General features: G+C 35.2%; 2 protein-coding genes across 2 annotated transcripts; one reads left to right on the forward strand and one right to left on the reverse strand.

The window, feature by feature from the left end:
- Window positions 1–11,038: 11,038 nt before the first annotated feature.
- Window positions 11,039–19,308, reverse strand: LOC126798226 (splicing factor U2AF-associated protein 2). Its single transcript, XM_050525118.1, has 14 exons — window positions 19,203–19,308; window positions 18,989–19,114; window positions 17,808–17,936; window positions 17,561–17,730; window positions 16,731–16,946; window positions 16,427–16,519; window positions 16,311–16,349; window positions 15,733–15,822; window positions 15,550–15,652; window positions 13,664–13,744; window positions 12,913–12,989; window positions 12,226–12,306; window positions 11,795–11,886; window positions 11,039–11,606 (listed from the first exon to the last, which is right to left on the reverse strand). The coding sequence occupies exons 1-14, from the start codon at window positions 19,276–19,278 to the stop codon at window positions 11,486–11,488; spliced, it is 1,494 nt and encodes a 497-aa protein (XP_050381075.1). The 5' UTR covers window positions 19,279–19,308; the 3' UTR covers window positions 11,039–11,485.
- A 332-nt stretch (window positions 19,309–19,640) lies between these two features.
- LOC126799791 (uncharacterized) lies at window positions 19,641–20,454 on the forward strand. The gene has a single exon (XM_050527053.1). The coding sequence runs from the start codon at window positions 19,708–19,710 to the stop codon at window positions 20,272–20,274; it is 567 nt and encodes a 188-aa protein (XP_050383010.1). The 5' UTR covers window positions 19,641–19,707; the 3' UTR covers window positions 20,275–20,454.
- Window positions 20,455–22,226: the final 1,772 nt, after the last annotated feature.

Here is a 22,226-nt window from a genome sequence, read left to right on the forward strand (position 1 = left end):
CTACATACCTACCTTGTCTAATACCTTCAAGTTTCGACTTTCGACCACTTAAACAAATGCATAAAATTAATTAACGTACACTATTTAATTAAATTTTACACTCTTAGCTACTTAGCTTGGTTTTATACCTGGCCTTCATCATCTTTAATCATGCTTCTAACTACTATGAATATTACTGATATATATAATCAGTCGGTTTTTTTTTCAATAGCCTTATTGTTTTTTCATCTGACACTTTGAATGACAATGAGTTACCTGTCTAAGATAAATTCTTACATTATGATTTTTCTCAAAAAAAAAAAAAATCTTACATTATGATTTATATGGCTTCTATCATTTTACCTAGGCTTTATGATCTAACACCATTAGGAAATTCCCAGTATAAGGGTTGCTAGCTAGCTAGCTAGCGAGAGAAAATAAGAACTAGAGATGAAATGCTACGTACTAATTCTTTACGTCAAAAAGAAGCTATTGAGATGTACGTATATATACAAGGTTTGGTATTTGGTTTCTCAAACTATGGCATTATTCAGTAATTAGGTACGGTTTTTATGTGATATTAAAATGTAATATTAAGAGTCAGTACTCATGATCATATCCATAAACTACCGATTAAGTAAGTTAATCTTTCTTTTCTTATTGGTAAAGAAGTTTAACAGTCGAGACTGTACGTATGACGAGCACTCGTGAACTGTACGTCCTTCCCTCAGTGTTTTTTTCTGGAGAGGTAGGCTTGTACAAATGCGTACAGCATATTGTAACTCGTACAGCTAGCCAGCGCACGGCTCTAAGACAATTGCACATACAAGTTAAACTTGATGTTAGGTAGATAATTGTAGTCCACTGATACGATCATACGAAGTACGAGTTTTACTAATTATATGCAAGAACGATTCTAAAATGAAGAAACTACAATGGAATGTGTTTCCATCATAGAGAAACAGTATCAATAAGTGGCCCATCCTGGCCAACCGTCGAATGAATCCCTCTTGATCTCTAGAATGATTCAGAGGCCGGGTTCCCTTCTACGAACACTTGAACACATAAATTTAGTTTCCTGTATATAGCTTTTCGAGTTTTCGAATTCATGTAAACCAATATTGATTTTTCCAAGGAGAAAAAAAAATACTTGAAGTGAAAAAAGAAAATACACACGTATGTATATAATATAGACGTTCTACCCAAAAGTGTACTTGATCTTGCAGTCTTACAGTAACAGCATCTGTTCGATCGTGGTGTGTTTGTCTTCGATTAGTAGCCAGGCATGCACCTGGCACGGTGGGGTTGCTGGATTTAAGCTGTTTCTTCCCTTTGAACTATTGTCTCAACAGTAGAAACACAGATCAATTATAAGGTAGCTTTATATTAAAAAATTACAGTATTGCAAGAGTCCTAGCTGAATGCATGGTTTAATCACCTAGTTAGCTTCCTAAATCTATATAACTCAGGGTTTAGGGTTCTAGCCAACTGATAATTGACGTACAGCATACTAGAATATTTTAGGGTAATTTTAGAAGCTCAATGCAACTGGTATATATATCAAATTAAGAGAGACTCGTACGTAATGCCGTAATGGATGCAGCAAAAGGAATAATGTTATAGTAATAAATGCTTGAGCTGAAATTAGCTTGAATGTCATTAGGACTGTTAAGCGCGCATAAGGAAACAAAGACAGAAGACAAGGGAATAAGACAAGAGAGCAGCTACTGGATTGCAGAATGAATCAGATAGGTGGATGGGGAAATTTAATATAAGGCACATATGCAATGCTGCAACAGTGCAACCCCCAATTAAGGACCCCTCTCTCTCTCTCTCTGCCAGAAACATGTAAGGCCTCTCCAGAGAAGATGTCATCGCCATTTACTACTCGTCTATTTCACTCCAATGAAAATCAAAGAGAAAACTGAGAATCCGATGCCTAACACAGCCGTTCTACTTAGCACATAAACGAGAGAGAGAGAGAGAGAGAGAGAGAGAGAGAGAGAATCATGTTTTCCAATTTAAATTGACATTTATCGCAGATATTAGTAATTGACATACAGTAGCTACCTGGCGATCAAGCTCTTTAATTTGACATGTCAGTGTGTGAAAATCTTTGGTTTAGTTTGATTTAAAACCAGAACGTAGTCAAATCAACTGCCATATACACATAACGATAAAATGTAATATATGTTATGATATATGCATGACAATGATGACGTACTAGAGCAATGATGATCGACATCGCCTTTAATACCATTTGCCAGTGCTGTCTGTGCATATATTTCTCTCGTATAACCAGGGTAGTAGTGTAGTATTAAGCTCTAAATAATGTTGGTGTATGCGTGTTTAAGTTTATGATCGTATATACATGCATATGTTGATACGACGTATATGAGCCATATATCACCACCAATGCATATGCATCTGAAGACGAATTTGTTTTTTGAAAAGAGCATCTGAAGATGAATTGATATATAGTAATTACCAAATTAAATCGCTTCTTAATTTATATTACGACCAGTGTTTCTTATTTTATATTATATATATAGGTGCACGTAGCGCTCGTGGTAGGTGCCAAAGTACCATGCATTGCAGCGGCTAGGGTTTTACAATGAACTCGATCGATTCATGCCTGGGAATATGGCACTAATGGCAGACAGCGCAGGCAAGAACTATTTTGATCTAAATGATCCATATCTCGGGTCAGTGATCGATCGATGATGCATGGGCACTGGGTAGATATATAATTGTAAGCAAACATTGCAATGAGAATAAGTTGTTAACTATGAAGATGATCCCTTCAGTAATATATCTATAATTAAGTTCCAAGCTAGCTAAGTTATTTGAAAGAAGAATCCACAAGTAGTACTGTATAGGCATGATGGATGGATCAGCAAATTAAAAAGAGAGAGAGAGGAACTAGCTAGCTGAAACTGGCATTTAATCGGGGATGTCCCTCAGCGCAGAGGGAGTAGCACCCCACGATGGATCCCCCATACAAATCAAAATATTTACTACTCAATGAACTAACTCCTTTTATGAGCATTTATTGGACAGTGCCAACCATCTCTGTAAAATCACAAACAGTAGGTAAGAGGGGAATAGCTCGCAAGTATATATGTAAGAATCAACTGAACGAATGAATTGAATGAATGAATATGAAATATGATGATAATTGAGTTCGACATGACTAATCCTCAGTTCTCCTCACTCACTCGATCACTCAGTATATTCAGGCCAGGCAGGCATATGCACGCAGGCCCTTGACCATTCTTCCTATCTTGGAATTCGGCCTCACGCACTTTCCCAGAATGAATTAAATCTTCCACATCACATTCAATCAAATTGCCCTGGCATTTTTACAATACAAAAAGAATAGAAGAGAACAGAGAAATCAGAGATATAAGAGAAAATAACGTTTCAGTAGCCAACACCTGTAACATCTTTTTCGTCCCCCTCTTTCTTAATTACGTGCCTTTTGTCCCCTCATAAGTTTTAAGTCCAACCCTCGGAAGCCACCCCACTCTTCAGTCTTCACACATATCCAGTTATCCACCCCACTCTTGACCATTGATAATATATTCAAGGATCCTAGCTGACCACGTCAGCAATTTATGAATATTAAGCGAGTATTTTTCTGATAATAACTTTTAACGGCGTTTACGTTTTTTATTTTTTTTTATTTTGTTTCTCACCTCCGTCTTTTTCTCTTCAATAAAACTTGTTCTAACTTTGAGTTTTGAGTTTTGAATTCTAGATTTCTAGTTCTCCCTGTTTCCCAGGGGTAAACTCTCTCAAAACCTCCAAAAAAAACAACTATGTAAACTCATTCTCTCTGACATACTTCATTTCAAGCGGCTATACCACACTCTTATATCAAGAGAGTTTTATGATTAATGGATAAGAAATCCCTGGGCATTGAATTTTGAAATTTTTGGCATAAGTCGAGCACACGAGAAAATCTATATTTGAATTTGATATGATTTAAGGGCATGGAATTTGGGGTTTTCGAATTTGATTCTCATTCCTGGCCAGATCAAAATTACTGGGATATATTCAATTAAAAAAGATGAAGAGGCATCCAATTGTAGATACAATTTACGACATCGTGGGGCAAATTATTGAATTTTTCAGTTCCTAATCCGCCTTATATTTGAGGGAGAAATCTAAGATTCATACAACACGGTGAGTTAGAATCAAACTGGGTTTCGAAACTTCAATTCAAGTTCTAATAGGTGATGTTCATTTTGGGTTATTCTGGGAATCCTTAAGAACAAATTTATTCACATCACTTTTATTTTTTGCATAAGATTGTCTAAAAACCTGAAATCAGATTATGACAGAGCTCGATAGAGGCTAATTGATCCAGAAAAATCGTGAGTTGAAATTGGAATGTGATTCAAAATTGGAGTTTTAGTTTTTCAGAATTAGAGCTCACTTTCTTTGCGTGTAGGGCGATCAATGTGGTTCCACACCTTAGTATTTTGCCTCTCTTTCTGCAATGATGGCACTGATAATAAGAAGAAAGAGAAGAAGAAGAGGGACGGATAACTTAACGAAAGAGAAGGAAGAAAATACTCCATTAGTATTGGAAACCCAACTTTTGGGTAATTAAGTCTATGATGAGTGCTTTAATAACCATTAGATTTTCAATTAACGACTAAGATTAGAAGCTGAGGACAACTAAGGAGAGAGACTACCGAGGATCATGATTTGCGATCCGCATTATTCACTTTTATCTCCTTCGATAAAAATAGACGAAGAAATGGGCGGTGTGATTATAGCAACTCCAAAAACTTCTTTATATAATTCAAGATCTCTGTTACATGTAAGTCATGTGAATCGGGTCTGGAATGGGTCCAATGTCCAGTAACCATATATATATATATATATATATATGTATAGTCCATATCCAGAGTGAAGCTTCACTCTGAAATTACAGAGTGAAGTTCCAATTTTGGAACACTTTTCGGTCAAATGTTTTCACCATAAGCGATTCAATATTTAGGTATGATATTCAAGATCATCTATACAAAATTTCATCTAATTCGGATATTGTTAAGGTATTGAAATTAGATTAAATCAATGAATGAATTAAAACTGTTCAACGTGAACCGTTCGTGTAAATCCCAATTTTGAAAGCTCAAACCATTGTCAAATTGGATGAAATTTTGTAGAGATGATCTTGAATAACATACCTAAATATTGAATCACTTATAGTGAAAAAATTTGACTGAAAAGTGTGCCAAAATTAGAACTTCACTCTGTAATTTCAGAGTGAAGCTTCAGTCTGGATAGGGAATGTATATATGTATATATATATATATATATATACATATATACATTCCCTATCCAGAGTGAAGCTTCACTATGAAATTACAGAGTAAAGTTCAGTCAAATTTTTTCACTATAAGTGATTCAATATTTAGGTATGCTATTCAAGATCATCTCTACAAAATTTCATCTAATTCAGACATCGTTAAGGTATTCAAATTAGATTAAATCAATGAATGAATTAAAACTGTTCAACGTGAACCGTTCGTGTAAATCTCAATTTTAAAAGCTCAAACCATTGTCAAATTGGATGAAACTTTGTAGAGATGATCTTGAAAAACATACCTAAATATTGAATCACTTACGGTGAAAATATTTGATCGAAAAGTGTGCCAAAATTAGAATTTCACTCTGTAATTTCAGAGTGAAGCTTCACTCTGGATAATGACTATATATATATATATATATATATATGTATATATCTATGTCTTCTGTTTCGCCAGGTACCTACAAAAGTCAATCGAGTCAGAGACGAGATTGGTGTTGTGCCAACCTATGATTCCCGGATAAAAAACATAAACCAAGCCAGGAATTAAGAAATTATAGAGAAGTTACTAGTTTTGGAAACGTGCCCTTATTAATAATCCTTGAGGTGTGCGTCTGGCTTCCACATTCCGATGTTGGATTAGAGATTGCTATGGACAATGCTAAAAGTGCTTGAGGGAGTTGTTTTAGAGTTTAGGGTTGAAGATTTTAGAGCTATTTTAGAACTTCCACCTTGCCGATCTTTGATTTTGACCAGTCGAATTTTTGGATTTGGGTGTAGTCTCTTCACCCCGATATAGTGATCAGATTGGTAAGGATTTGGACTTGTTTCTCCATTTGTTGGACATAGCGTGGCAGTCGCGGCATCTTCTAAGCACAAGCTTGAAAACCGTGCTTAATTGGGTGGCAGCCAGGGGCGGATGCAGTCAGAGAAATAAGCTTGTTGTTCATGTGATTGAAGTTAATTAGATAACTCTCTTCACCCATTGGCTTAGACTTGGGCTCTGTAATATTTCACATATGTAAAGGGTAAACTAATATATATGTTTGTTTGTATTTTCATTCAAATACTATTAATTAGATGACTCGGTAATAAAACTTGTACTGAGACGAGTTAAGTAAAGTTCAGTTGGACATATATTACTGATAGTAAACAGATAATTGAAGAAATATTTGCGAGTTTTTACGGTAATTGGTTTACTAAATTAGGGTGGATAAATAAATAGATAGAAAATAGAAAGAACAAATTACTCAAAGTATTAAACAATAATTTAGTTTACAAATAACTCACTACTTAATTTGATATAGCAAATAAAAACTAAATTTTACAAATAAAGACCAAATAATGGCAAGTTGCTAAATGTTAAAAAATATTTTACTTTTTTACCCATAGTGTTTGCTACCATCAATGAAGAAGTTATATGCTACTGTCGATTATAAAAACTAGCTGCTACTGTCGATTATAAAAACTAACTGCTACTGTCGAGTAAAAAACTAGCTGCTACTGTCGACTTGGAAAGTACATGTTACCGTTAACTATAAATCTAGCTGTTACTGTCGACTGGGAAACTAACTGTTATTGTGGTTTTTTGGTGAGTAAAATTCGAAATTACAAAATTTCTCAAAACATATGCAATATAGTACTTAAATAAAAGCCCATGAGATAAGGAACAACTTTATATATTGGCTCACCTCCAAATTGCTGGTGGTTTGGCCGAAAAACTTAAATTTGCCGGAAATATAAAACTAAAAAAATGAGGAGAGAGAAATTTGTTAGATTTATGAGTGACATTTAGTAATTTTTACTAAAATAAAAATATTTTAGATATTTTTACATTAATTAATTAATCAGTTTTGTTCTGATTATTCTTGGACTTAAATTTATGTATTAATTTGTATAAGGAATATAAAAAATAAATTTTTAATTAATTTAAATATTAGTATAAATAAGTAATTTCTACAAATAGAAAAAATGGCAGAGGCCTAGAATCATCGGATTAAACCGACATAGGTAAAAATTAAGAGGGAGGTAGAGGGGGAGTGGATATGGACGGAGTGGGAGAGATCATCATCACTGCCAATATGTTCGGATCTCCTGTCTTTCTGATGGGGTTCTCGGTCTTTCTCTCATGTCTCTCCCAAAACCACCGCTCAATTCCTCCACCTCAATCCGGCGAGCCCAGACCGGCGAGTTATCTTCTCATCTCTCAAAGTAGCCCTCTTGAATTCCTATTTTCCTTTTGGGATCCTTCGAGTTTCATTGGGGAAGGAGGAATTGGATTCATTTCTTTTAGTTTTGAGTTGAGGTCAAGTCGCCGCAAATGGTATCAGAGCGGGGTGATGATTACTGGGGTTTATCTATGGGAATGAAATAGTTTTCGTGAATTTTGTTTTCCCTGCTTTAAGAGCGTTTGTGCTAGATTGGATTTATGGGTGAAGTGATAATTATTGCCAGGTTCCGTTGTTATGGATATGTAGTTGAATTAGTGGTTGTTTTATCAACTCTGGTGATACTGATAGTGTTTGATATATCCTGATATCTCAATCGGGTCTAAGGTATTCTATTTTGTATTCAATGTATGGTTGGTGGTTGTGGTGGTCAGAGACTTTATTGCCCCCTAGTTATAGTTTTTTATTATGGATTTTTGAATAACCATGTGAATTAGTGTTACGTGTGTGTAACTTCAGTAAATCAAGTAGTGAGATTCCTCAATATAACTAGATCTTGAAGCATAAAATCCCATACTAGCAAGTGAAGAATGGTTACTATGTGGCTAGAATGTTAGCACAAGTGAAGAATGGTGGTAGCTTTTATGGGGAAAATAATGGCGGTCTGTTATATAAGATATTATGGAGAATTACCGTACCACCTAGGGCTCAGCTGCATGCATGGATGGTTATAATGGAGATTCTGCCCGCTAGAGCTGCGTTGAATAAAAAGGTGCAGCTTCAGGATTTGTTGTGTCCTTTGTGTAATGTTTAGGTGGAAAATGCAATGCATTTGTTCAAGAGGTGTAGTCCAACAGTTCTAGAGGCTAAGTCCTTTGTAGTCTTTGTCGTGTGCTTCTGTCACGCCATGGTCTTGGCAGTCGGTTGGGACATCGGTCCCGATGAGCGATTTGATGTTATAGTGCGGAATGTAGTAAAAATAAAAACTTCTTTCTAGGCTCGTTCAATTCCTTCTTAATTTGACAAATCTACATTTCTTTGCAAAAGAGTGTATAAATGGGTGAGTGAGCAAAACCACGCGCTCAGTGAATGGATAATATAATATACCAGCAAAACAATGTCATTTTACTCATGCTACAATAAAACAATATATCATATACGCACAGTTCACAACAATGTATCACATCGCATAATCCATTTTTATTGTCTTCAATTTAGTGATTCCCACGGTACACCTAATGACATTCTTGCCCTATATCTCTATGTGTCACATCCTTACTTCGACATAACCTAATCAAGAAATTCAAATGTTCTATGACTAGTCAAACAATAACTCCAACACCAATAATACGTATAATCTCATCACAGTTCACAAATCGACATGCTTTACTTGAAAAAGATAGATATTTCACAAATAGATCTAAAACATGTTTTTCAATTATTTTAAAAACATATAAGAATATTTGAAACACATTACAGAAACCACTCACCTCAAAAATACGAATCATCACTCAAATCGTAAACCGAATCTCCTAGAATAAGCATCTTAGAAACAACTGTTGCATCTAGCCCATACCTCCAGGATAGAAGAGAACGCCGATACGAATCTGTAGCCATTCGCGGATTGCAAATTGGAGTTACATATCATAACTTTTGATGCATGGAAGTTTCGTCTCAAAAATTAATAAAATAATATAAAATTAGAGAGAGAAAGTGTTAGAGAGAGAGAGAGTTCAACCGTGAAAAGAGAGGAAAGGCTCGATATTTATAGACTTTCAAGTTGCCACGTGCCAACATAAGAGAAAACACATAGGTGTGGTCTAAATGTTGTCACATGTCTGATGACTAAGAATTATGCTGATGTCAGCATCAGCTGGTCCCTCTCTTGTTTGTCACGTGTCACTTCGTGACCCTATTTTGAGTTTGTCTGATCACAATCTTATATTTCGAATAATCTTTGGAAAATCGTGAAAAATAGTTTTGAACTTTGAAAAATATCATGAACTCATGATGACCTCTATTTTCGTTCTCTCTCTGGTGATCAAGTTGAATTCTTCTTACCAGTTCTAGGGGAGATTTGGAGAGTTTAAAATGAGGTGGTTTGGAATCAGGGTTTCTGTAACCCTTCTAGTATGGTTTCAAATGTTGGTAGTGGCTTGGAGGATTATAAGAAGTATCATGTTAGGAGTGGGAAGGTGAGAAAAAAGGGTGTTGCTAAATGGGTGAGTCCTCCAAGTGGTCGACTCAAATTGAATGTGGATGGTAGTCTTAGACAGTGTGATGGTTGGGGAGGTATTGGTGCTATTATAAAAGATGAATATGGAAAGTGTAGGGCTTGTCTGGCTCGGCCACACCAGCTCAGTATTAAAAAAAAATCTCCTGGAATTGACTACTTTAAATGATGTAGAAGTATTAAACTAGCCCATAAACCTGAGAAATCCTTCAGCGACACTACCACCTACTTATTAGTAAGTAGGTTCCCCTTTTGGATGAGTATTCGTGGACTTGGTGATCACAACAAGATGCTCCCTATCAAGATATTATAAATATAAATTCAGAAGATTTAAAAAAAAATCAGAAGTCGATTCAAATATAATTTCCATGGTAATATAAAAAAATACAATTTACATGGTGACAAACTGATAATAGCAAATTAAGAATGGTGAATTCAACAAACAGTACCATAATTATTAGTCATTCTAATTTTTAGTACTTCACATTTGAAAACTATCGCATTGGTACCTCAAGTTTTTATTTCAAGTTAATTTTAGTTTATTATGTCAATTAACACCGTTAGTGGTTTTATTTCCTACCAATTTTAAGGACATTTTTGTCACTTTATTTCCCACTGATTTCACTTAGTTTATCGTCAACATTTTCTACTATTTAAACCAATTGTTATATATGCATTTTCTTTTTCTTTTGAAACATTTAAATGCCTATGATAGAGTTTTTAGCATATTATTATAGTAATATGATTGTTAGTTAATGGACATATACAATATGAAATATGTGCCGGTTTATTTTGTAATTGCGAACTTTAGCTTGTTTGTAATGGTTGTGGTGTAAATAAAAGATTCTTATTAATGGTAAAATGAAATGATATGAATTAACCAACTTTAAAAAAAAATTGAAATTGGAGGAAAATGAAAGATAAAATCAGAGAAAAATGAAGTGACAAAAATGCCCCTAAAAATTGGTGGGGGATGAAGTCATTAATGATGTTAATTGAGGGAATGAACTAAAATTAAGTTGAAATAGAAACTTGAGGTATCAATGTGATAATTTTCAAATATGAGGTACTAAAAATTAAAATGACTAGTAGTTTGGGTACTGTTTGTTGAATTCTCTCAATTAAAGAAGTGAAAATTTTAAGAGTGGTACATGACATTTGTCATGTATCACTCTAATTTAAGGGTATTATAGTTTGGACAATTTCAAAACAATACACGATGTTTGAAATTCTACCCAATAATTATACCCACTGTCAAATCTTTCATTAGTTTTAATAGATTTTGTCTATTTAACAGGGGTAATTATGTCTCTTCGGATTTCCCGCCGATTCACACCGTATGGTTTTTGTTTTAGAGAGAATTAAGAAGAGTTGGCGTGTGAATCCACGGGAATCCAAAGAAACATAACTACCTTTGTCAAATAAACAGTATTAAAACTAACAGAGTTTGACTGTGTATAATTATTGGGTAGAATTCAAACGTCGTGTATTGTTTTAAAATTGTCCAAACTATATTATCCTTAAATTAGAGTGGTACATTTGTCAGGTACCATTCTTAAAATTTTCACATATCAAAATTATGCAAATGTATGTAACATTCACCACGGCCATAATATACACTAGTGCCCACACTCGATAGTAGTCGGACCTCTGGGATATGTATGGCTTTTCACATGTCAAAAGTCAAAACCCCACAGGTAACAGTCCCTAACAACATGGCTGAATTTTTTTTTACAACATAATCCAAAGATATATGACTAGCATGACTGACACAAAACTCACTCACACATCAAGTTCCGAAGCAAACTGCTCTAAGCGTTCGGCATCATCATCCAGATCCCGAACTGAAGCATGGTTAGTTATGCCATCATCCTCACTTGCATGTATCTGCCTACCACCAAACCTACATATAGATACAACAACAATAATTAAAAGCAGCTGAGAATAATGGGAAGGAGAATAAGAGATTTCTTTGCAGCTCTACAGGGAAGATAAGGGAATTAATGTTCCTACTTAACCATGCCACAGTAACTGCAACTGGCAAATCTAAACAAAGATGACTGAAGAAGATTAAAAAGATCTGCCAATTACCATCTTCCATTCATCAACTCTATGCACTTTTGAGCATCCTTCCTATCCTTGAATCTTACCAAAACAACACCCTGGGGATGATTTTCACAAACCTAAAGACAAAAGAGAAACAACACAAACAAAAAATTAGTGAAGAGAAGGGAAAACCAAAGTAACAGACAAATAAAAGAGGAATAGATATGCACACACAAACAAATGCCATGCCATGCACATACCATAAACAAGCCAACATCTTATCTCTGACATGGAGAACTACTCATTAAACTCCAATAAAAACATCCTAACATCTTAAAGCAAACTCATGCCCAAGTGCGCAACAAAACACTAGAAATTTTATGACAATTGGTATAAAAGTCAGCAAAGGTTCCAAGAAGCAGCGCATGCTGATATGACGCGGAAATGCTAACTGCCCAGTTTTCTTCCTACATTACCTTGACTGAGTCCACAGGACCAAGCTTCTGACATTCTTCTTCAACATCTGCCTGCAATTCTGTACATAAGTTTTCATCTTCCTGTAAACATTAAGAGAGAAGGACTCACTATACCAGACAAGGAAAAATCATATGGTTAACTGTCTGCAATGATTAGTCAAGAAATTGTAAACACAAGATTTTTGTTTTCCATCTGCATTACTGCATAGGGTCAGGATCAACTGCATGTTCTGAATGACAAAAGCACGAATAAATTTGAAATACAATCTTAGATTTACTCACTTTTAAGGTGAGAATGAGCAGATAAAATGTTCCCTCGTAAAATTCTTCCTCTAGACAGTTAATTACTTTGCTATGGAGAGAAGATGATTAGACATTACAGAGAGAATTTGAAAAAGATGAAAATATATTTTGGGAGGAAATTATTAGCTTCCTTCATGAACAGGAGTGACATAAAATATTGAAATGTTGTCTTCATCCTCAACCTTCAAGTGTTCAAATCTAAGAGCTAAAGAACCCAACGCTGCATTCTAAGGGTCATAATTTATGACTCCTGGACATTTAGTGTACATTTCGATTCACTGTTAAGTGTCCAGACATTAAGGGAACAATGCCAACAAGTGAGCAAAATGGCAAGCACAGTCCCCTACTAAAAAAGTAATGTGCGTGTGGCAGTTCTGAACTTACCCTCATTTCAGCAGTCGTGAACATATAACGAAGAAGAACAGTGGCTGGAATCAACAGTTTTGCATCATCACGGCCACCTGCATGAGGATGATCTCAGTATGAGTAATCCGCTGCACATTAGGTAATCAATGATAAAAGCGAGGTAGAGGTACCCATAAACATAATATATTAAATATATTTAGACAGTTTCACATGTACATTATATATTTACGAAGTTCTGTATTATTAACTCTTAAGGTATCAAAAGGTAAAGAGATTAATACAGGATGAATGGGCAATTGATAATGTCCATAAACTTTGTCTTTCACCGCTTTGAACAGAGCTTGGTAACGATACATATTTTGTCTGTTAAAGGCATGTCTATAGCTCCATAAGCCTGATGCAATTTATCGTTACACTATGATGAAACAATGTAGAAAAATGTAGTTCGTATGGTAAAGACATGTCCATGGCTCCATAGGCAAGGCGTAATAAATCTATATACTGCAAAATGCTTGAGCATAATTATTATCTGAGGAAGAGGGAAAGAACTGGCCTGCAGATATCATACTTGATACACCTAGAACATAAGGAAATACTTTCTAAAGCTGCAAGTTAACATTATAACACACTACACGACCATTATAAAGATATTTGTGTCAATATTTAACCTATTTTCGAAGGAATAAGAATAGTGGACCAAAAGAAAAAGAGTTTCCGATTAAGATTGAGGCACGCATGAAAAGCTAAAAAATAAACTATTACAGCTTACCCCAGCCAAGCATCTTCTCTTCCACCTTCTTCAATTTTTTTTTTCTCTTGTTGTCTGCTTGTTTGGCAATAAAACTATCCCCTGCATAAATATAAAAGCATTTTAGTAAAGTAGCATAGAACTGAAGTGCATCAACAGAGCATTTTATACCAAAGAGGGTCATGGTGCGTCAAAAAGATTCATTTAAAATACATGGACCTTTTAAGTGCATAAGAGAAGTGTGAATAATATCACCCTTGGCCCTATTCGTTAGTAAACAAACAGCTGCATTACAACTCTAGATAGTTATCACCAAATAGAGGTTGAACAAGAAACTTGTGGATGTGGTCTATTATCTGAGGTGCCTCACATTTGTACTGAATTTGGGCTGGATACATTTTAACCCCTGAAGTTGAAGTGAGATTTTACTCTGGTCCCTGATCATTTATAATGCTAGGCAATATTGGAGATATATATAATGCATATCAGGTAAGACCTCCTTATTTATTGTGTAAAATGAAAATATGGAGAGCAGTATTTTTTTAATAATATTTGGCTGTATATAACTATATATATATATATATATATATTTAAGACAAACATAATAAGTTTTTATAAATTTTTCTGTGACCAATAACCATTACATACTTCTCCGCTGTGACAAAGCAACAAAGAAGAGGTTATAAGCAAAAACTCAAAGCTAGCATGCGGTATACAACTATTCTTTAGTAATAAGCTCAATTGTTCATAAAATTGCTTATTCTATGACTGATGTAAGCTTAATAATAGGCAACAAACTAACAGTTTAAAAATATTGGGTTTAGACCCAGACCCCAAAACCCAGGTTGTAAAACCCTAGGCAAGGATTGTAGTTTGGTCGTCTTCAACCCTAGTCGCACCTAACCATCACCCATTGACATCGAAGGAGGCAAACTAGCATCGGTTATGGCTCTTCTGCTTCGTTTGAATTGGTTTCCATCATACCTTAGCAGATCTGGATGCGGTCACAGAGGTAGATTGTTGTCAACGTGTGGTGGTATTCTCCAATCTGATCTCACCACCACCACCACAATTGAGCAACCCAGGATCGTCCTTTATGATAGCATCGTGAATCCTCTTTAGGTAAACTCAAGAAAGAGAAGAGTTTGGGTCAAAGGAATAGATGAGGAACTGGCTGGAAATGAGGAGAGATGGGTATTGCAAATGGTTTGATTCATAGTATTGATCATATAAAGGGAGAGATGGAAGGAGCATTAAACACTCCAATAGGAAGAAATTAGGGTTTCTCATAGTAAGGGAGGCAGAGCAATAGTAGGGTTTTTTCTCTCTATATTGAATCTTCAACATCTTATTTGGCTATATATATTGATAACATGTCAACAGATTTAAGTTCTTCAATACCAAAACATATGATATCCTTTCCTAAAATACCTCCAAATTGTCTACTAAAATGACAAATGATAGTATAGCAAAAAAATATATGAAAAGATGGAGAGCAAGTCCTTTATATTGTTTGGCTGTAAATATTGATAATATCTCAACAGTTTTAGGTTATTAATTCTAATTTAAACATGTATATCCTATCTCTAAAGTACCTCGAAAGATAACTCTAAAATACATAGTTAATGATCTCTATTATAAGTGTACAGTCGCAGCTGTCACATATGATAAAAAGTAATGAAAATATTTTGATATTCAGTTTTCAATAACATAGACAGTTATTTGTGATAATCAGATTTCAATTTATACCCTTTGGCATCGTCAACCAAAGTTTCCATGCTGAAGAAACTAAAATCTGGTATATCAGATATATCATGTAGCACTCCAAAACCACATAAGAGTTGTCAATATACACCTTTAAAGCACCAACAAACAAGAGTTTCAAGCATCTGGATGGTAATTGTTACCTTTCTGCTCAAACTTAGCTCGGGTGACTGACATGAGAACCTTACCACCAAGACGCAGAGGTGTTCCATCCAAAATTTTCAGAGCTAAATCAACTGAGGGCTCCTAAAATATAAACATATATAATAACATACCCAGAACATGGTAAGACAATATGATAGAGGTAGCAGGTAAAATTTTCTTACCTTTAGATACGTAACAAGTGCATCTCCCTTTATCTTTCCAGTTACTTTATCCGTATACAGCTTCACACGAGGCCTTTTTGTTTCAGGATCCTGTAAATTTATTTACACGTGTTTATATGAAGCACCATAAGAGTACAATAACAATATATGCTATACAATGAATGCGATGTGCAAACCAAGGGTCAAAATTATGATGTCCACTATTAACTTCATGACAGGAATAAAAGGTTATAGATAGGTGTTAGAAAACAAGTTGTTTGCACTATAAAATGATTCATCAGGACTCAATACTCCCACTACAGTAGAAGATGCAGGAAACTGAGGATTTGGTTAACAGTACGAATAAACATTTATGAGAAGAGAAAAATGTCGCAATGGAGAAAAGAAAAATATTAATTATATTTCTCAAGCAATTAACACAGTAGCATGATCATTTTCATTCTCAAGCAAGCAATATGCATTCTTCAAATTATTTCTTTCCGAACTTAGTCTAAAACTCTGAGGTCACTTATCAGCAAACTTCAATAATCATATGTAAATGTTTTAATAAAAGAAATGTTTATAAGTGACATATTCACCTCTTTTATTATCCCACACTTAGAAAACACCTCTACCACCTGAAAAAGTGTACCTGAATCAGTTTTAAGCTCCAAAAAAAATGCTCATAGAGAACAAACTAATAACCGTGGCTTACTTCGTCAACTGTAACATCATTAGGCAATCCAGTCACATAAATGTGTGAATTGACCTTTAGCTCAAACCAACTATCAGGCGGTTTATTAGCTTCCTGCATAACATGAAGAAACAAAAAAAGAAGACAATTCAGCAGGTCCAGCTTCAAGACTTCCCAATACATAAATAACTTTCAGTACGCTAACAAAACCAGATAGGTTAAGATGAACCAATCAGATCTCATATGCACAATAGCCTTTGGTAATAACAGACTTTCAATTAATAATTAACAAGGCATCATCAACAAAGTGAAAAGGTTTACAAACCTTTTTGATATCTTCCTTATCTGACAATTTTCTCTTTGAATTTGTATTCACTTCTTCTACCTCAGGGTTAACATTAGTGTCTTCCTCTTTAGAAGTATCAGCAGAATTTCCAATTGCATTAACCTCCTCCCTTGACGAGTCGTTGGAAAGTTTAGTGTTCATGACAACTTCCTCTTCTTGCAAGAAAGTCATCTCCTCTACCCGAAAGATGCTATCCTATTAGACAGAAAATGACATAGGCATTCAGGAAAGAAAATAAAAGTTGACCTTAAATAAAGTAAAAAAGTGTGGACAAAATTTGCGTGATGATTTGAGGGGAAACTATTAAATTGGTTCTCTTACTAGGGTAACATATTTATGGTATTAAACTGCGTTCCTTTTTTCTTACAAAATTATGAAAATATCCCAAATTTCCATAATATGTGACTAAACCATGACAGACTATGGATTTTGACATGTAAAGGTGGATAATCTTATTCTTGTTCAATTTAAATCTTTTTCAGCTTCCATAATGCACTGATAAGAGACAACTGATGTACCAACATTGGGAATGAAAAAAACTGTCTAGTATCCAGAAATGAGTTACAAGTGTCCAGGCAACCCCTCCCTCAAGTAAAAGATGAATTTTAATGAAAGAGTATCTGTTTCTAGTAGCTGCGTAGTAGTCTACATAAGTACTTTGAATAGGAGCAAAACAGCACCTACCATGGTGATACTTTGATACATGCAACTTAAGATCTAGCACACCAAGTATGAATGTAAGAATACCATCTACAATTTGTGATTAATAATTCTATCAAAAATTGCATTAAAGTCAATCTAGAACCAACCTGAGGAACCCAAGCCCTAAGACCCCGATCCCACTTATATTGTGTCCCATCATCATCAATGAATTCTTCCACGCCCTCCGGTGGTGTGGAAGGTCTATCATTATCTGCTTCTGCCTCAGAAATCTGCGTCTGCCATTTCTCAAAGCCATCATCGGTATCACTGGGGGGCACTGCATAGAAAAAGGAAGAAATTATAAGACCTAGTTATCAAATAAGCGGAAATCCCAGTTGCTGAAAGAGAGAATACCTGGATTTGGTGGGGAGTGGCAAGTTATATGGGAAGCCAAATCAGGAATTGAGGACAGCGGCTGCCAGTCGATTCTTCCTTGTGACCAGACCATTGTAGTGTGGGTGAAGTAGCCATTTAAGAAATGCTCTGTCCATATTTCCATGTTCATACAAAGTATGTAAGCAAACTAACTAGTACAACTCAAATTGAAGTTGAAGTGAGATTTTACTCTGGTCCCTGATCATTTATAATGCTAGGCAATATTGGAGATATATATATACATATATACAGACGTTCTTGGCTACAGACGTCCGGATTCGCCGTTTCCGGCGACGGCAGGGGGACCACGATAGCCACACTACCCACCTCCTAGCGATCCAGTTTGTGCCGGTCGGAGCTCCATCGGAGACCCACGGCGGCCGGAATCTGCAAAAAAACAAAACAAGTTTCTGGGCAAATTCCGGCGATTTCGCCATTCTAGCTGTTGTGGGCCGCCGATAGAGCTCCGGCCGGCACAAACGGGATCGTCAAAGAGGGGGGAGCTCGGCTGGCACCATCCGCACCGTCATTGCGCGTCGCCGGTGGCCGGAATGGCCGAATCCGGACGGTCCGGACCTCCGGACCTGAGAAAATCTATATATATATAATGCATATCAGGTAAGACCTCCTTATTTATTGTGTAAAATGAAAATATGGAGAGCAGTATTTTTTTTTAAATAATATTTGGCTGTATATATTGATAACATGTCAACAGATTTAAGTTCTTCAATACCAAAACATATGATATCCTTTCCTAAAATACCTCCAAATTGTCTGATAAAATGACAAATGATAGTATAGCAAAAAAAAATATGAAAAGATGGAGAGCAATTCCTTTATATTGTTTGGCTGTAAATATTGATAATATCTCAACAGTTTTAGGTTCTTAATTCTAATTTAAACATATACATCCTTTCTCTAAAGTACCTCGAAAGACAACTCTAAAATAGATAGTTAATGATCTCTTTTATAAGTTTATAGTCGGAGCTGTCACATATGATAAAAAGTGATGAAAATATTTTGATATTCAGTTTTCAATAACATAGACAGTTATTTGTGATATAATCAAACTAACTAGTACAACTCAAATTGAACTATTTTCCCAGAACAAGTAAACAACCATATTCATCAGTATCCCCAATAGGTAGAAACAAACTCACCGCGCAACTCTGAAAATGCGTAGGGGCCAAGATGTTGCTGATTATCACCGAGAATAAACCATCCTATGTCATTCAAAGTTTGAGTTTCAGGTTGGGCTTCCATATCCAATCTTCTCTGTTCGGAACCTGCACAAATCAAAATCAAAACCTTTCTTTTATTAACAACTATGATTGTGCGGCTGCCCCATCCAAAAAAATTCGAGCATTATTTCACCTGATTGCTGCGGTTTCTTCTCTTCTTCTTCTTTTTCTCGGAGATTATCCAAGCCGTTCTCTTCGACCCTCGCCATTTACACCGAGAGAGGGACAAGGGTACCTCTATGTAATATGTTAATTTTGGGCTCCCTTCTTTTGTCTTGAAATTGGGTTGGATGATTTGAATTACAACAAACTATAAGGCCCAAACGAAACCCACATTCAATTAGTTCAAGCCCAGGATTCCATAACCGCAAGAAAGCAAAATTAGCCGTTTCAAAATAACAGCTACCTGTGGTGGGACCAGATCCGAAAGTAAAATAATAATAAATAAAAAAGAATACTCAAAACGGTCATAAAATGAGGGGACACAGCAAAGATGACCGTTGGGGCATCCCTTGTATATAACGCACCCTGCAACTTGAATAGATCTACACTTGCTAGCTAGTATCTTTTTCTGAGCTGCCAATTTCAAAAAACCCCAGCCAGCAATTTTGGTATTGAATCTAGAGAGTGAGATCGATATGGGTTTAGGGATGAACTCGAACCCGTCTCCAACCCACTACCACACCCACAAGGTGTTCCTTTTGTGCAACTACATACTCTTGGGTGCAGCCTCCAGTTGCATCTTCCTCACCCTCTCTCTCCGCCTCCTCCCCTCCGTCTGCGGTTTCTTCGTCATCCTCCTCCACATTTTCACCATTGTCGGCGCCGTCTCTGGATGCGCCGCTGCCTCAGCAGGGACCGGAAAGTGGTACGGTGCCCACATGGTTGCCACCGTACTCACAGCAATCTTCCAAGGCTCCGTGTCTGTGCTAATCTTCACCAGAACCGGTGACTTTCTTGGGGAGCTCAAGTCTTATGTGAGAGAAGAGGATGCCTCTGTTATTCTCAAATTGGGGGGTGGCCTCAGTATTTTGATCTTTTGCTTGGAGTGGGTGGTCTTGACCCTTGCATTCTTCTTGAAGTACTATGCCTCTGTCGAAGGTGATCACATTCAGCTTGGTGGTAATTCCAGAGCTGCTATGAGGAGTTCCAAGGTGCAGCAAGAGGAGGATTTGAAGGATTGGCCATGGCCCTTCCAAGTCTAATAATCTATTCCTTCATTTTATATATTTCATTCGTTTATTCAATGCTTGGAATTTGGGAAATGCCTGGGCGAGAGTTTCTTAAATAATTCGTACTGTAAGTTTGTAATTTCCTGTTGTTTGTTTACCTTGTAGAGGTGGTATAATATGGAATTAATCTAAATTCTTACCTTTCCCCCTGAATGTCAGTCACTTCTTAATTTCTTATGGTATGCCAAAAACAATATATATAACCTACCTCGCTCAATGTTTCTTCAACACTCTTGATGCTATCACTTCAACACCTGCATTGAGCACAAATTGGTGGAAAGTTGAGCTCGAATGGGCTCAGGTATTCAGATAGAGATCAACAGAAGGTTTCGCGTTATCAGTATAAAAAAATAGGGTTAAATTTGTGACACCCTATACTTTAGGTGTAAAAACAGTTTTGTCATTTTACTTTTAAATTTAATCTGTATATCCTTTAACTTTTATTTTTTAACAGTTTTGTCAATTCCGTTAGTTGACCGTTAAAAAATTTCGTTAAACCGTTAAAATGTCTAGAATACCTCAAATTCAAATAGTATTTTTTTCTTTTTTTCTTATGTCTTTTTTATTTTCTTTTTTGGTCTATCTTTTTGTTTTTCTTGTTTTTAAATTTCATTCATCATATGTGCTATCAAATATATATAATTGTAATCAACACAAATTATGAAATTAATTGTAAACATCTTATAATCAATTGGATAATGCCTAAAATGACATGTGAGTGCCAGTACTCAACTCCAGTTATAAACTTCTTTTTATATTATGATGCTTTACAAACATATTTTGATTAATTTTTATAATGCTAAGACAAAAAAGACTTCTACTATCATATCCATACTTTGATGCAAAAATAGTTCCAAATTATTTATTTCCAACTTGATGTTAAGCAATTGTCATTAATTCTCCTTTTGTTTACAATTAATTTGATAATTTGTGTTGATTACAATTATATATATTGGATAGCACATATAATGAATTAAATTTAATACCAAGAAAAATCAAAAGAGAAAATAAAAAAGGAATGAGAAAAGAAAGAAAAAAATCGTATTTGAATTGGGGGTATTCTAAGCATTTTAACGGCTTAACGAAATTTTTTGACGGTCAACTAATGGAATTGACTAAACTGTTAAAAAAAGAAGGACAAAATTGTTAACAAATAGGAGTTAAAAGATATACAAGTTTAATTTGAAAGTAAAAAGACAAAACTGTTAAAAATGTTAAAATATATACAGATTAAATTTGAAAGTAAAATGACAAAACTGTTTTTACACCTAAAATATAGAATGTCATAAGTATTTAATCCAAAATATTTAACCCCATTAATATATATGGGCACAACAGATGAAATCTTTCGCTCTCTCTGGGTACAATAGACAACAAATAGTGTATCCACAAAAGATGAAATCGGTTATCGGTATCGTATCGGTTTTGTAAAATAAGGATATAACGGGGATATATCGAGATATATCGGATTATATCGGATTTATCGTTTTTGTTAATTTTTAATTTAAATTTAATATATTTATAAACATATACTTCAAAATATTCAAAATATACCAAATAATATTAACTACTAAGCACTAATTAAATAAAAATAGGTGCACAAAAGATAGATTGAGATATTGATTATGCATTCATGCATTATAAACTCTCTCATCATCAGAATCAAAGTCAAACTCAAATTCTCCATTATCTTCATCCTCATCGTCTGAGATAAAATCATCTTCATAAATCACCTTCTGACTATTTGCGTTGAAATTCCTCAAAATGACATCGTCTCCTTAAAAAAAATCACCGAACAAAAAAAGTCAATGAAAAAAAATCATCGAAAAAAAAATTTCCGAAAAAAAAATCCACAGAAAAAAAAGTCAACCGAAAAAAAAGTCAAACGAAACAAAAATCCACCGATATATCGCATGTTGACCCGA

This window comes from Argentina anserina, chromosome 6 (assembly GCF_933775445.1).
Source record: "Argentina anserina chromosome 6, drPotAnse1.1, whole genome shotgun sequence".
Taxonomy (NCBI): Eukaryota; Viridiplantae; Streptophyta; class Magnoliopsida; order Rosales; family Rosaceae; genus Argentina; species Argentina anserina.